Source organism: Schistocerca americana, chromosome X, assembly GCF_021461395.2.
Source record: "Schistocerca americana isolate TAMUIC-IGC-003095 chromosome X, iqSchAmer2.1, whole genome shotgun sequence".
Lineage (NCBI taxonomy): Eukaryota > Metazoa > Arthropoda > Insecta > Orthoptera > Acrididae > Schistocerca > Schistocerca americana.
The window spans coordinates 689537672-689553157 of NC_060130.1; the positions used below are offsets into that span (position 1 = coordinate 689537672).

The following is a 15486-nucleotide window of genomic DNA, read 5'->3' on the forward strand; positions in this document are numbered from 1 at the left end:
GCTAAAGATTTCGATAACCGAAAACCGGTAAACAGAATAAAACAAATACAAGCAGAACATTTACAAATTGTAATTTTCGGCGTCGGGTATTAAATTTCTTCCCTATGTAGCGATAGAATAATCTGTTGTCATGGGAAGAATTATAATTTTGGTCCATTCAACATTATTTGCAAGTATCTCTGTATGGTAGTTACGCATTACATCACCTTTACAAGGCACTGACGAAATCAATAACTTCGTTATCAGTACTTGAAATCAGCTTGAAGCAAACAATAAAGTTCATAAATACACAAACTTTCATATTTTCCACAAAAGCTGTTTAGCTAAAAGATTGATTAACCATGTTCCTACTGAAATTTTGGTCTGCTTATGTATATCCATTGTCTGACAGGTAGCAAAGGAACATTCGAAAGTTAATTAAAACTATATTTTTCTGTAAAGATTTTTTTATTGAGAAGACGAGCTTTATTACGACACGTTTTTATAGATGTCTTAACTGAGTATATGTTTCTTCCTCCCTTCCCTTTTTGTTGCATGGTTTCAGTACTTCCATGAGCCACTGTGTATGTCCCATCGTAGCGTGGCTCTTTCTTCGAAGTTACAGTGACTGACAAAAGCAATCGTTATAAAACTTAGGATTTTATTTTTAAACCTAAGTAAAAGTGACACTGAACATGGAAGATTGTAGTGTGATTGGAATGGGTAATGATTGTTTTAATAGAGCGTAAAGAGAATGTGCAGAACCTAAGAGTACATTAAACTCTTTTGTTTGTTGACAAATACAGAAAGTATTAAAGCTGTTTAAATTGATAATATGTGTAATCTCTAACTACAGCCAGTAGAAATATCTTGACAGCTTCATTAAGTGTCATGAATTAAAAGAATTTATGTATCTCTAAAGTAAAATGGTTCAAATGGCTCTGAGCACTATGGGACTTAACATCTGAGGTCATCAGTCCCCTAGAACTTAGAACTACTTAAACCTAACTAACCTAAGAACATCACACACATCCATGCCCGAGGCAGGATTCGAACCTGCGACCGTAGCGGTCGCGCGGTTCCAGACTGAAGCGCCTAGAACCGCTCGGCCACATCGGCCGGTTATCTCTAAGGTAAATGTTTCTCATTTACAGACTGGAATGTAATATGTAGCTAAGTGTGTACATTGCTTCCCTTCTTCTTTTCGCAGCGTCATGTACTTAATTTTGTGGAATGCGAGAGAACGAGGCATGAGCCTCCCACAACGCATTTTATCTCGCAATTCAGCAATCAGCTGCAGGATATCAACACCGAGGTAATCGTACAATGAAAGTAATAGACAAATTACAACACCACTTTTATTGACATTCTCCATGAAATAACAAAACATTTTAAGCACAACCTGGTGTAAAGCAAACGAGCTCTACACTGCAAATATAATACTGCGTGTAAATAATGTATAATGGGGAACGAGTTAATGAGGAGAGATGACAATTTAATGTCTCGTCGACAGGGAAGTCTTTAGAGATGGATCACAACGCAAGTTAGATACAAAAAAGTTGAAGAATGTTGGCCCTGGCGTATATAATGGCGCCAACCTGACATTTGCATGAAGTGATTCAGTTAAACTTTGGTAAACAGTCTATATGGATGAATAAGATTGTTAGAGCCCGACGCCGTTTATTCGGTATGGGAAATGGGCGCATGCTGTGGAATGCTGAGTGCTACTGGCGAGTGAGGACTCAGGGACGGCCGACCTGCTGCTGCGCCGGAGCCGCGGACTTGCGCTGCGGCTCTGGCTGCGGTCGCCCGATGTGCTTCTGGATCTGATCCCTGCGACAACACATGAAAAAAGTGAAATTAAAACATTAAACTCATAGGCGTTCACAACAGATTTCTTTTATATGCGAAACCTTCTTCCCTTCACCTAGTGCCAAAAGCCTGAACAAGAAACCCAAATACAGTTAAGCAGGCACATATATCGTTTACTCTCAAACAGGTTAACTATTAATATGACAAAAATCTGTTATATTCTCAAAGAGTTAATAATGCTTGTGTATCTCATTCATTCATTTATTCAGCGTGATCCGTAGACTCCATTAAGAAGGGAAAGCTTCAGGGATGTGGAATGAATAAAGGTATACCCTAACATAAGACAAATACATCGTAGAAACAATCTGTATTCTGTATTAACAATAAACTATCATTATGCAGTGCTGCTTAACGCTGTTCACACTTATTCCACCTAAATTTAATCTAGTAAATTAGAAAGCCAGCCCCTACAACTTATCTTAGAAGCTAGATTAAGAAAAGGCAAACCTACATTTCTAGCATTTGTAGACTTAGAGAAAGCTTTTGACAGTGTTGACTGGAATACCCTCTTTCAAATTCTGAAGGTGGCAGGGGTAAAATACTGGGAGCGAAAGGCTATTTACAATTTGTACAGAAACCAGATGGCAGTTATAAGAGTTGAGGGACATGAAAGGGAAGCAGTGGTTGGGAACGGAGTGAGACAGGGTTGTAGCCTCTCCCCGATGTTATTCAATCTGTATATAGAGCAAGCAATAAAGGAAACAAAAGAAAAATTCGGAGTCGGTATTAAAATCCATGGAAAAGAAATAAATACTTTAAGGTTCGCCGATGACGTTGTAATTCTGTCAGAGACAGCAAAGTACTTGGAAGAGCAGTTGAACGGAATAGAGAGTGTCTTGAAAGGAGGATAGAAGATGAACATCAACAAAAGCAAAATGAGGATAATGGAATGTAGTCGAATTAAGTCGGGTGATGCTGAGGGAATTAGATTAGGAAATGAGACACTTAAAGTAGTAAAGGAGTTTTGATATTTGGGGAGCAAAATAACTGATGATGGTCGAAGTAGAGAGGATATAAAATGTAGACTGGCAATGGCAAGGAAAGCGTTTCTGAAGAAGAGAAATTTGTTAACATCGAGTATAGATTTAAGTGTCAGGAAGTCGTTTCTGAAAGTATTTGTATGGAGTGTAGCCATGTATGGAAGTGAAATATGGACGATAAATAGTTTGGACAAGAAGAGAATAGAAGCTTTCGAAATGTGGTGCTACAGAAGAATGCTGAAGATTAGATGGGTAGATCACATAACTAATGAGGAGGTATTGAATAGAATTGGGGAGAAGAGGAGTTCGTGGCACAACTTGACAAGAAGAAGGGACCGGTTGGTAGGACGTGTTCTGAGGCATCAAGGGATCACAAATTTAGCATTGGAGGGCAGCGTGGAGGGTAAAAATCGTAGAGGGGTACCAAGAGATGAATACACTAAGCAGATTCAGAAGGCTGTAGGCTGCAGTACGTACTGGGAGATGAAGCAGCTTGCACAGGATAGAGTAGCACGGAGAACTGCATCAAACCAGTGTCAGGACTGAAGACCACAACAACAACAACAACAACAACAACAACAACAGTAAGACAGCTGCCATTTAGAGAAAATACATCCACAACCAATGGTATAATTTTTCGTGATGAACGAAATAATTTCAGTTGTAATTGATAAAGCCTTTATTTGCATAAAATCGTACACGCGGCCCAGGTTTTAGGATGTGAATCTCATCTTCAGGTGCTATAAAAATGGGGGAAACTAAGGCGGATACCATATAAAATTAATTAAAGTTAAAAGAGTTCATTCAGATGTGAACATTAGGTCATGCCCTGGTTGCGTATGAGAAAATCGTGTCAGTCATGTAAAAAATCCAGCAAATTTATCAAGTAGCATGCGAGACCCCGTGCGTGTGAGACATGAGGAGACCAGAGTCAAGCAGTACCACATCGGGTAAACGGGGCCTAATCGGGAAAACAGGAGTGAATCAATAAATAAACCTTCCAAACGAATGTAACGTACGAATCAACTGCGAACGGCTAGACATGTGGCATGGGCTTAAGGGAGGTAGGACGTCAAACGGGCCGACTTGGAGCAGGAGAGGCACCACAGAACATTTTAGTTTCCACTGTCTATACTTTTACAAATAAATTCATAAAACTTTGTCAGCATGGCCAGGAAGGATTCGGAATTCACCCCCCATAGCAGTGGAAGTTCTAAAACATAACGACATAATCTTTTTTTACATGTGAAATTTCATCACTTTTTTCACTTTGTTGCTATAGGTACACTTTTCTTCGTAAGAAAGAGAGATTCTTCGATGAATTTTGCACAGCATACAAACCACACTCAAAGGTGTATGAAACTCTACAATTTTCCAAATCTATTAAAACCTGTGGTAAAAATTGAGGTAATTAACTAAAAAATTTGTGTATTTTCTAAACATGAAGTTCAAAAAGTAAGAAAAAGTTTTTTCATAAATTAAATAAATTCTAGATTTTCATACACCTGTGAGTATGGTATGTATGCTGTGCAAAATTCATCGAAGAATCTCTCTAACATATGAAGAAAAGTGTACCTATAGCAACAAATGCAGCCATTAGTAAGTGAAAAAAATGATGAAATTTCGCACGTAAAAAAATTTATTTTGTTATGTTTTCGAACTTCCACTGCAATGAGTGTGAGTCGTGAATCCTTCCTGAAGATGCTGACGAAGTTTTATGAATTTATTTGTAGAAGTATAGACACTGGAAATTAAAATGTCCTGTGATGCCTCTCCTCCTCCAAGTCGACCCGTTTGACGTCGTACCCCCCTTAAGTAAAATGAAAGCATAAATGCCGTAGGATGCCAATTTTTGAACTTCTAAAGTAGTTTACTAAACAAGTTGCAAGCCCGCCACAAGTCGTGAACGCCCAGCAAGGCTGGTCAACAAACTGCTGTGTGAACCGCAATGAGACGCTTCAGTTCACATACACCTCATACAGTGGCCACCGCCAGAGCTAATTCCGAGGGCGGGAGGGACAACTGAAGAAATCATAGGAAACAACACGGCTGCCTGATGTTCACATTTGCATGGACCCTTTTAATATTAATTAATTTTATTTAGTGTCCCACTTAGATTCCCTTGCCTATTTGTAGCACCTGAAGATGGGGTTTACAACCTGAAACCCGGGTCGTATGTATGATTTTATCCAAATATAGGATTTATCAATTACAGCTGGAGCGGATTTATTCAGAATGACTTTGATAAAAGCTGCTGCCTGCTCAATTTTACTATATAGCCGCTGTTTATCTGCTATTAGTAGCATGATATTTACTTGATTACAGTGTTATTTTTCAAATAAAATACTTTGTTTCATCTACAGATACTAAGACCTGTCTATAGTACATATCGGCTTTATAACAAACGTTGCTACTTGCCATGTACCTAACAGAACTTACAATTCCTGAATGTAGGTATCCGGATAATTTGTGGAAAAGAATGGCTAATGACGTATTTTTTCAACTTTCTTCCGAAATGGTATGGATTTCCAACGTCTTGCTTTACGTTAGACGGAAGCGTGTTGATTATTTTATCACTAGATTAAATAAATCTATTCTGAACCGTGGACAAGAAGACAAAGCCTGCATCAAAATTATTTTTTACTTTTGCATTGTAACTGTGTATATCATAGTTCAGATGAAACTGAGGAACTCTTGACTAATTTATCCATGTGTTGACTCCATTTTAACTTGTTATCCAGCTGGACCCCAAGGATTTTTTCACACTCTGGTCATTCAGTGTATAGCCATTAATGTCTTCTTCCGTTGCTTAAAGGTCCTTATTGCTTGTTTGAAATTGCGCAATACAAGTCTTTGTGAGATTAAGACATACTATTAGCTGTGAAAAAGATATAGGTTTGTTCAGTTATCCTTTGAGCTGTGTCTCTTAGGTTTGAATTTGTATCCTCGATTCGTATGCTTGTGTCATCATAGTTTTTAACTGACCTTTAATGTCCGCAGAAGATCATTTATGTAGGTTAGAAAGAAGAGTGGGCCCAGTACCGATACCTGTGGCACTGCACATGTTACGTTTTCCCATTATGTGGTTATTTCAGGCCTAAGAAACAGCTTGTTAAAGAGACTCTCTGTTTCCTGTTATGGGATAAGTTTCCATCTGTGCAGGAGTGATGCCATTAATGCCATAACAGTTTAGTTTTCTAAGTAGGACTTTGTGATCCAGACAGTCCATGACTTGGGCAAGACTGCAGAATTACCAACAAATACACAAGGGGATGTCATAATTGAAAGAGAAAACTGAAAAGCTGAAAAGTATACAAGAATAGAAGAAAAAACGTTCCAGTAAACAGGGGTCCGAAAACAAGCAGTTTGGAAGGTAATTTCGAATGTGTGGTTAGGAGACGCAGCTCAGTTAGAAGGAAATAGTTAGAAAGTTAATACAACTGTGTCCCCATCTAATTGGCCTCAGAATTTATCTATTGTCCATGGCTGGGGAATGTGATATATGCATGATGGCGCATCGCTGATCTAAGACGACATCTAACGTCAATATCGTCCAAGATAGATGGGTGAAGCAGCAACTATCTTGGACCATTGTACAATGTGCAATGATTTTAATGCAGCTGCAAACAAAATAGGAAGGACGAGTTTCAATGTGTAATGACCGTTCAACATACATGTCATTAGAGACAGATTCAGAGCTGATATGCACAAGGAAGAGCGAGGAGAATCAACCACTGCATGTCTGAGTAAACGTTTCTTGCGTTTGGTTGAAAAGCCTACCGGAGATTTGAATTCTCTACAACATTAATTGTTTCAGACAACAAAAATTAATTTAAAATTATTTCAGAAATAAGCTACTTCGTTAAGACATGAGATACAAAATTAGTTTTCGTGGAGACTTTATATGTTTGTCTAATGTTGCGCCTTTCCAGCAAAGTTAAAAACGTTAATACGGAAACTAAATAACTTAGTACGTGTCAATATAAGTTCCAAGTCGATCAACTGCCTGGTAGCGTTCTCAGCAGGACTGTGTGTTATAAGTTTACATGCAAACGTATACACGTTTATGCAATAGGTAACAAGAGTGGATGTACATATCTCAACAAGATTTGTGGAACTAAAAATGCAACAGTTTCTCTTCACGCATTTTTCTGTCTTACAAGAGTCCATTGTTCGATTGCGAGTTTTATTTCATGCACTGAAACATGCAAACACATGCACGTTAATGTAACAGCTAACAACAGTAGATGAATCTCAACAAGATTAATGAAATTGGAAACGCAACAGCCTTTCTGAATGAAGCAGTTTCTCTTCATGTAGGATGCAGGGCAGAAAGGAAGGAAGAAAGGATGGACTGAAACTATGATTTAGCATGCTTAACTTTTGCGAAATATGTCTCGAAAAAGTAAAACTGGAATTTAAAGTTCCGTCTACGATGTGGTCAGTAGAGACAGGTGACAGGCTCAGGTTGGACAAAGATCATGATTTAGGAAGGTTACATACTGGATGGATGCATAAATATGGACTGTAATGACACTGATTCCTGCAATGAACCGTCGAGCGATTTTCTGCACTATAGCTGTTACAATTAGACAAGATGTAACCCACAGCAGCTAACTGGCTGTGGCAGTACTCAGCAGTGGCACGTGAAATCCCAATCTCTGCACGACCTCAAGGGTGGGGTACATGCAACCTGGTCGCAAGAGAATGCGCCAATGTCGAGCAACAACTAGATATGATGACATCCCAGTCGTATGACTCGACCAACTCCTCCAGTCACTATAGTGACAGAGGGCTCTCGTTCCAACACAGGAGCTATCTATAATGCAGGTACTCGTCACTATACTGTCCCAGTCCAAACTTAATATGGTTTCTGTGCAATGGTAGGTGGTAAGCGGATAAAGCATTCTGCTTCCAAAGCTGTGCTGACACTCAACATACACTGATCCATGGTGCCTCGTCTGAGTGGAAAATAATGGATTGAAAATATTAGAATTCACAGTTGAAAGCGTTATAATGGTACACAAAATCTTTGTCCGCAAACAGTGACAACTAGCAACGAGTATCGAAAGCAACTGAAAAGATATAGTGACCATTACATTTAATGCTGGAACTATTACTCCTGCGTCTCATAAGGCAACAGGGCGTACATGAGCCCCTATGAGACATGAATACAGAAGGACTGACTTAGTGCCTTTGTTAGGGCTGCAACACAACGCAACATCTCTCTTTTGTCGTACTCAGGTAAATTCACTCAATGTACTATATAGCAGTGTAAACAAACTGTCGGAAGGTGCGAGTATTACAGAGTAGACCTAATAAGTTTATTTCAGCAATGTATAAAGCATGCATATAATGGCGCCGTGTTTGGTTCATTTGTGGAACTTTCCACTAACTGAAAATTGGCTTTCACCTCATACCCAGTGCACGACCTCTGACGGCAATTTGATGATGGCATTTCTCGTCATAAAATGGAGAGTATGACAGGATACTAACGTAGACTCCCTACACATATCAGTTGATAACTGAACAAATTCCTCCTAGCTGATAGAGCTCATAATGTTGTTCCTAATGAGGAAGCAGTATCAGCGTCTAGAATACTTTAAGGACATATGATAAGACTTACTGTTCACTATTGGATTACTGGGGCAGATAGAGAAAATTGAGAGATTAATTGTGCCATTGGTCACTGGTTTGGTCAGTGCGTGCGTATCACACAAATGCTCAGAAAAACCACTGGGAGACATTATTAGAAAAGCGATGTGCATTGCCTACAGCTTAACTCCAAAATTCCAAAAGTGCATATTTTCAATACCACTTTCTCCAACCCATATTTCACGTATTGATCTCGAGGTTGAAATTGCAGACATTCCGGTATGTACTTTTCGTAAATACTACAGGAAAATTATTCTGTTATATTTGAGTAGCAGTAAGTGCCCCACGCCAACACCGGAATACAGATGTCTATGTATATGAAGAAATTTAGATAACTGTTGCAGCGAAGTGATGCTAATGTAGAATGAGGAAAGTGACGCTTACCAGTTAAGTTTCCAAAATGGCTGTCGCTCCTCTGGCCATGCGCCAACTCGAGACGCTATCAGATCGTCGGGCGATTGAGCTTTTCCGGGAGCTTCACCAACACGGTTGCCGATGCCGTCGTCAGAGGCCGCCGGCTGGGGTGGCCAGCCGTTCCCTGCGTAGAACGACTGGTACTGCGACATTGTCACTCCCACCAGCGTCAGCAATAGCACCGCTTTCAGTTTCAACTGCGAAAAATCAGAGACATATGAAACAGGTCTAGCAAGACCCAACAGTACAGTTCGCTCACATTGCTGTAAAAGTCACTATTCCATTTACAGTGGAGACAAATCAATAAACATGCCATCCAACCTTGACAATCTTTGACATTTTTCTCTCAACTGGTCCGCTTTCTAAGGGGTCTTCATATATGGGGGGAAGAGAGAGAGAGAGAGAGAGAGAGAGAGAGGTGGGGGGGGGGGGGTGAGAGGCAGGGCGAGAGAGACGGGAGAGGGGGTAGTGGGGAGAGAGTTCTTGCATTGTATGCTAGGAAAATCACTTTTACTCTACCATATGATTACCACTGACCATTAGAATGAAGATCATCTTATTTTCCCACATTTAAACGTCATAATTTTTCGGCAGAGAGCACAACTGTACTGTTGTGCCGATCAACACACAGTCCTCTATTAGGCGCCAATACCTAGATTTAAGTTCTGGTTAACGAAAGCAAGCAAGAATCTGTAGACGGTACAGCGTAATTACTCTAAGCTTTAGTTAGACTTTTTAGTGAACAGGTGAGTGAAATCAGTCGTAATTAGTACTGGACAATATTGGATCGATGATTTGTGTTGGTATATGTGCCTATTGGTTACATAGTTCACTTATGGTAACAATCTGCAGAAGATGCTTCAGTTGATGGGGGACGATTCGAGAATTTGCAATAGAGGATGAGGGAGGTAAGACCCACATTTGATGACTATTGTTCGTGAATTGGTCCTAAAGCAATCGATGTAGTCTAGCAAACCGAATTCTGAAAACCGTTTTGGTTGTCATTTTGATGACCACTATAGGCAAATGTGGTTCTTAATTTACTTTTCGAAACCGCTTTATGTTGCAGGTCATCAGTAGATAGAGACTAGTCACCTGAATCACATTAGGCGGGATTTACAACGATCCGCTTCACAGACGAAAGCCATTTCTTTTCTTCATATTGCATGGGTTTTCAACACGGCCTGACCAGATTGGGACCTAGACACGTTATAATCCAACCAAAATAATGAAAGCTTCTGATATCAAGTTTAAGATTTAGTAGTTCAAGGTGCTGACTGTGCAATACACTCACCTGTGATACAGTAACTGCAAACAGACATAGGGAGGAAATCATAAACAATAATGTTTGATTACTACAATACCGACTGTAGGAATCAGTTTTCGAGATAGCACTGCCAGACTAAACAGATCACTTGTAACATATAGAACACTACTCCACCCGAAGATGCGAGAAGGCAAAAACATCTCCACGCATAACCGTGTTACACATGATAAACGGTCCAAGCATGGACGGCCGTACGTCCCTTCCTTGGACACTACAAGACTTCCAGTATTCTCTCTGAGAACAACGGATAGAGACATAAGTGGAGTTGGTTCATATCCGATGTCCGATGTCAATCCTGTACCGCTGTTCGGGGCGTTCATGGTCGACTTGTTTATCGGTTCCCTCATTTTCCTTTTTTTAAATGCACTCTGATTGCGGCGATGTTGACTAATTTCATTCCATGACTACATGATATTAGTAATGATAGATTTCTCAGTAATAAGGCACTGACAGTCACGATTTTGCTTGCAAACAAACGACGTGTTTAGGGTTATGTTCCGCTTTGTGTCTGAAATAATACATGATCTTATAACCTTAAATTAAACAACTTTCTTAATTTGTGGAGTCGTTTCAAAGTTGTTTGGTGTAGAATTATGAATAAGGACTAAGACAAATGAGAAAAACCTTTGGATAATAGTATAGGCAAAACAACGGGCCTCCTCTCCCCCCTTCCTGTACCACACAAAGTCATTCACACACACACACACACACACACACACACACACACACAAATGGCTCTGAGCACTATGGGACTTAACATCTGTGGTCATCAGTCCCCTAGAACTTAGAACTACTTAAACCTAACTAACCTAAGGATATCACACACATCCATGCCCAAGGCAGGATTCGAACCTGCGACCGTAGCAGTCGCACGGCTCCGGACTGAGCGCCTAGAACCGCGAGACCACCGCGGCCGGCCACACACACACACACACAGAGCACAGGATATCATGCCCAATAGCAGCAAATTCGCCCCATCTACACCAAATACTCCACATTTCATAAGAGTGACTGGCATTTAACTATATTCTTTAGACCTGTGTAGCACCGTTCTGAACACACTTTCTACGGAGCATTTCGGTAATTTCTATTTACTGAGGATGTTAAAAGAATCAAATAATCTACTCCGTCCGAACAGGCCTCGGAAAGCCAAACGGTACTGACCGGCCGCCGTGCCATCCTCAACCACTGGCGTCCTGGATGCCGATATGGAGGGGCGTGTGGTCAGCACACCGCTCTCCCTGCCGTTGTCAGTTTTCGTGACCAGAGTCGCCAGTTCTCCATCAAGAAGCTCCTCAATTTGACTCACAAGGGCTGAGTAGACCCCGCTTGCCAACAGTGCTCGAAAGACCGGACGGTCACCCATCCATGTGCTAGCCACGCCGAACAGCGATTAACTTCAGTGGTCTGACGGTAACCGGTATTACGACTTCAGCGAGGCCGTTGGCACAAATAATCTTCTACTAAGTAGTAGAGTAGCACTGCCGTTCTGGCCACCGTTCTGGCCACAGACAGGGTAACAGGGCGCGACCGACTGCCGTGCCATCCATCAATGAATGGCGTCATGTGGATACGGTACAGACGGATGGGAGTCACCACACCGCTCTCCCTGTTGTTGACGAGTTAACAGACCTGGTCCAACTACTTCTCGGTCAAGTAATTCTACAAATGGCACCCCTTCCCAGTCCTCCCACCAAGGAGAAGCGTCCGGCAGTACAAGGATTCGAACCTTGGTCCTCCGTGTGGCTGTCATCAACGAACACCACTCAGCTACGGAGGCGGACCATTAATGATAAACAAGAAAATAACGTAAGAGTATTTCTACAGATGATATAAGACCATAAACATATAACATATAATTATCACATAAATTCTGTGTCACCAACTTGTTACGCACGAATGATTCAAGGCTGTGTATTTTGTCGTTAGAGTTTTGTACCACAGTTTCATTAGCACCTATACATTGCAGTGTTTTGTAGACTGAAACTGGCTGCAGAGAACCGGGCTCGCTTTCAGGAAGCACGTCTCCTTCTGGCTATCGCACACAAAGGGCAAGGTGCTGCGTCATTTCTCGCCTGAGAGCACATCCTACTTCGCCTTCAATTACACGCCACAGCACTGTTGCGATGTTTATCGTATAGCTCCGCTAAATTTAACGTCAAGTACTCTTCTTCATCCATTTCTGGCGTCATTTAACGTTTCCAGGTAATTATTAGCAATATTTATTAATCTCTTTTGTAATATTCGAGGTATTGAAGTTTCTAAGAAAGGCAATCTCAAAGTAACTGACTCCACTTACAAATCTGACGGCGAAGTGAGAAACGAACGTACAGTGTCTGGTCATTGACTTGGAAGCTATCATCCTGAAGTAAAATTCTCATTGGGAACTCATAAAAATAAAAACTATTTCTCGAGATTTAGTTCCGTAGCCCTCCTAATTGCTTAAAAGAAGATTTAGGGCTGTAAAATGTTTATTACAGTGTGCGATTAACCGATTTCGATTAACATGTAGTTTTCAACTGATGTGTTGACGTATTGTTTATGGTCATGCGTATGGCAGACAATACGTAGTCTAATCCATATCAGTAATAATGCCTGCAAGCAGTCTCACAGGTGGCAGAATACTGTCTGCAAATGAACATTTGAGACTGTGCAGTTTGACTGTATTATGACCTTGGACGTTTAACTGGAGACAATAGACTGGTAGAGCCTGTACCATATAAGATCTAAGATAGCCATATACGACGCAGTAACATGCTACGATATACTCACTTCAAAATGGCATGTTAGCTCAAATCAGCAGATATCAAACTACAATAAGTATTTTATAAATAGATGCGGAGAACATCGTCTTTTCAGCATTCGCAGAAACCAATGTAGGGGTTTGACTCATTCTTACAAGAAACAGCATTCTAGGTAAATGATGGAATATCATATTTGTAACGAAGGTACGCTGAAACGACGAACTGCAAGTGCTATTGGCACAGCACAAGATATCCCTATGACCTACAGAGATCAGCGATAACACTACAACGTCTCATAACAGAATTTGCCCATGAAATTTAAAATTTGATGTTGTTATTTTATATTGTACTGTTTTGGTAGGTTGTTAGACAGCTGAAGAAAGGAAGCACTGACACTAAACGAAAGAAAGAATACGGCCTTGAAAATAAACATATTTTGTTAGCAAATGTTTAAGTCTGCCTTGCGGTATTTCAGACCAAAACAATAATCATTGTGGAACTGTAATATTAGAAGGCACAGCTTGCTCTGTCTTTCTGCAGCAAACTATACACTCCTGGGAGTTTCGAAATGTCTTCTTGTACATATTTTTGCATCCCTTTGTTTGCACGGCGTACTGTACTCATACAGAAAGGGAACTACTTTCATGTGTTTTATATCGGTACTGGTGCTGAGTCACTGTGATAATGTCCTACCATATGAAACACAAATTAAACTACGTGTTGAACCATGATCCAAGCTTCAAATTTCAGCTCCTCTCATCTTCTTCTTCATCGTTCACAGAGATTCTGTGGCTCGGTATGCAAACCGTCTATCCTTGACGGAAATCATAGATAATAACTTAGCCATAATTTGGGAATGTTTCGAGAAAATTGTTTATTAAACGGTAGTGGTTCAGTTCCTGGATCCAACAACAATGACAAGCTATACCGACATGATGGACTGGCACTGAAACACAATTATCTTTCCAAAAGAAAACAGCTGTTCTTGATAACTAGTGATGTGTAAGCCCCAAACAGTTTTATTTGACACGAAAGTTCATTCCAGACACAGCACAAAGCTTAGATAAGCAATTTCAGTATGTCACAGTAGCGGCTTAGACTGACATATATTTGATGCAGCGTCCACACCTCTAGCAACAAAGCTAAGGAAAAGATTGTATACCAGTGATTACGGAGGTAACCTTGCCAATCTTTGCCTTGTATTCTTGCACACTTTTCCATCTACTACTGGACACTCTTAGTTATAAAATCGATTATTTAGCTGTTTGTACAAGCAATACATAAAATGACACACGGTATTGTATCCTAAATTCAAAGACCATTGACGTCTCCAATCCATTTCCTATTAATGGGACAGTTTGGTAATTACTCCTCACAAAGTTGAATTTAGTTCTACGAAGTCCCATTGTAAAAATTAAATGAAAGAGATATACACTATCGACAGATCAGCAAACAACGCTCCACTCTAAAAGAATGCATTCAGAAGTATACAGTCTTACGAATAAGACAAAGTCAGACGAAGGAAGTTAGTGGCTGCGGTTGCAGCGACTCACCATGGCAGTAGCACGCCGACACGCAGACTGTGCAGACAGGGCTATCCCCACTGCAGATATAGCGGCACGCGGTTGACGTCACGACCAGTCTTCCCGGGACTGTTGCGGGCGTGTTCAGCAGAATCGAGATAGCTTACAACGCACACCCGATAATGTTATTCCCTCTGGCGGATGAGTCGTGAAATCATCAATTTATTTCCCGGATGTGGTTCCGTTTACCGTAAGTGGAAATCCTACAAACCCTTAACTCTATTATGATTCCATTGTTATATTTACTGCCTCTAGTTTCACAGGAACGTACAGTGGACAATGGAATTCGCATAAAAAATGTATATTGTCCTGATCACGATCTGTAGGAAGTACTAGTATTCAACATGAAAGCCGGCCGGGGTGGCCGAGCGGTTCTAGGCGCTACAGTCTGGAACCGCGCGACCGCTACGGTCGCAGGTTCGAATCCTGCCTCGGGCATGGATATGTGTGATGTCCTTAGGTTAGTTTGGTTTAAGTAGTTCTAAGTTCTAGGCGACTGATGACCTCAGAAGTTAAGTTCCATAGTGCTCAGAGCCATTTGAACCATTCAACCTGAAAAGATGTCAAAGTTTAATGTCCTGTAGACTCTGAGATTACAAGAGACTCGAGACCGAGTCGAACTGTGGTTTGAACACCGTTCTTCGGATTACGAGCCAAGTACCTTAAGTAGGAGGGTGTGCTGAAAAGCATTGCCTCCGAATTTTTGGGTAAAAACTATTAACATTCTGCATCATTATTCCTCATGCCTACATGTTTCTCAACATAGTCACCCTGGCGACGAACACATTTCTCCCAATGAGAGGCCAGTTTGTTGGTGCCGTCATCGTAGAATCTTTGATTTTTTTGACGGAGCCACAACCTCACTTACGCTTTCTCTGCTTCATTACTATCAAAGTGAAGTCCACAAAGGTGATTTGTAAGTTTTGGAAACA

The 15486-nt window shown here is 40.7% G+C and overlaps 1 protein-coding gene across 1 annotated transcript; it reads right to left on the minus strand.

Moving 5' to 3' along the window:
* Positions 1–1319: 1319 nt before the first annotated feature.
* LOC124555512 lies at positions 1320–14622 on the minus strand. Its single transcript, XM_047129458.1, has 3 exons — positions 14525–14622; positions 8871–9097; positions 1320–1812 (listed from the first exon to the last, which is right to left on the minus strand). Exons 1-3 carry the CDS (start codon positions 14525–14527, stop codon positions 1722–1724), a joined length of 321 nt encoding a protein of 106 aa, XP_046985414.1. The 5' UTR covers positions 14528–14622; the 3' UTR covers positions 1320–1721.
* Positions 14623–15486: the final 864 nt, after the last annotated feature.

What these genes read in the sequence shown, in the direction of transcription:
- LOC124555512 (XM_047129458.1), bottom strand. An exon ending in CCATTTTGGAAACTTAACTG is followed by an intron (nt 1,813 to 8,870) that starts GTAAGCGTCACT and finishes GTGTTGTCGCAG; the next exon opens with GGATCAGATCCAGAAGCACA.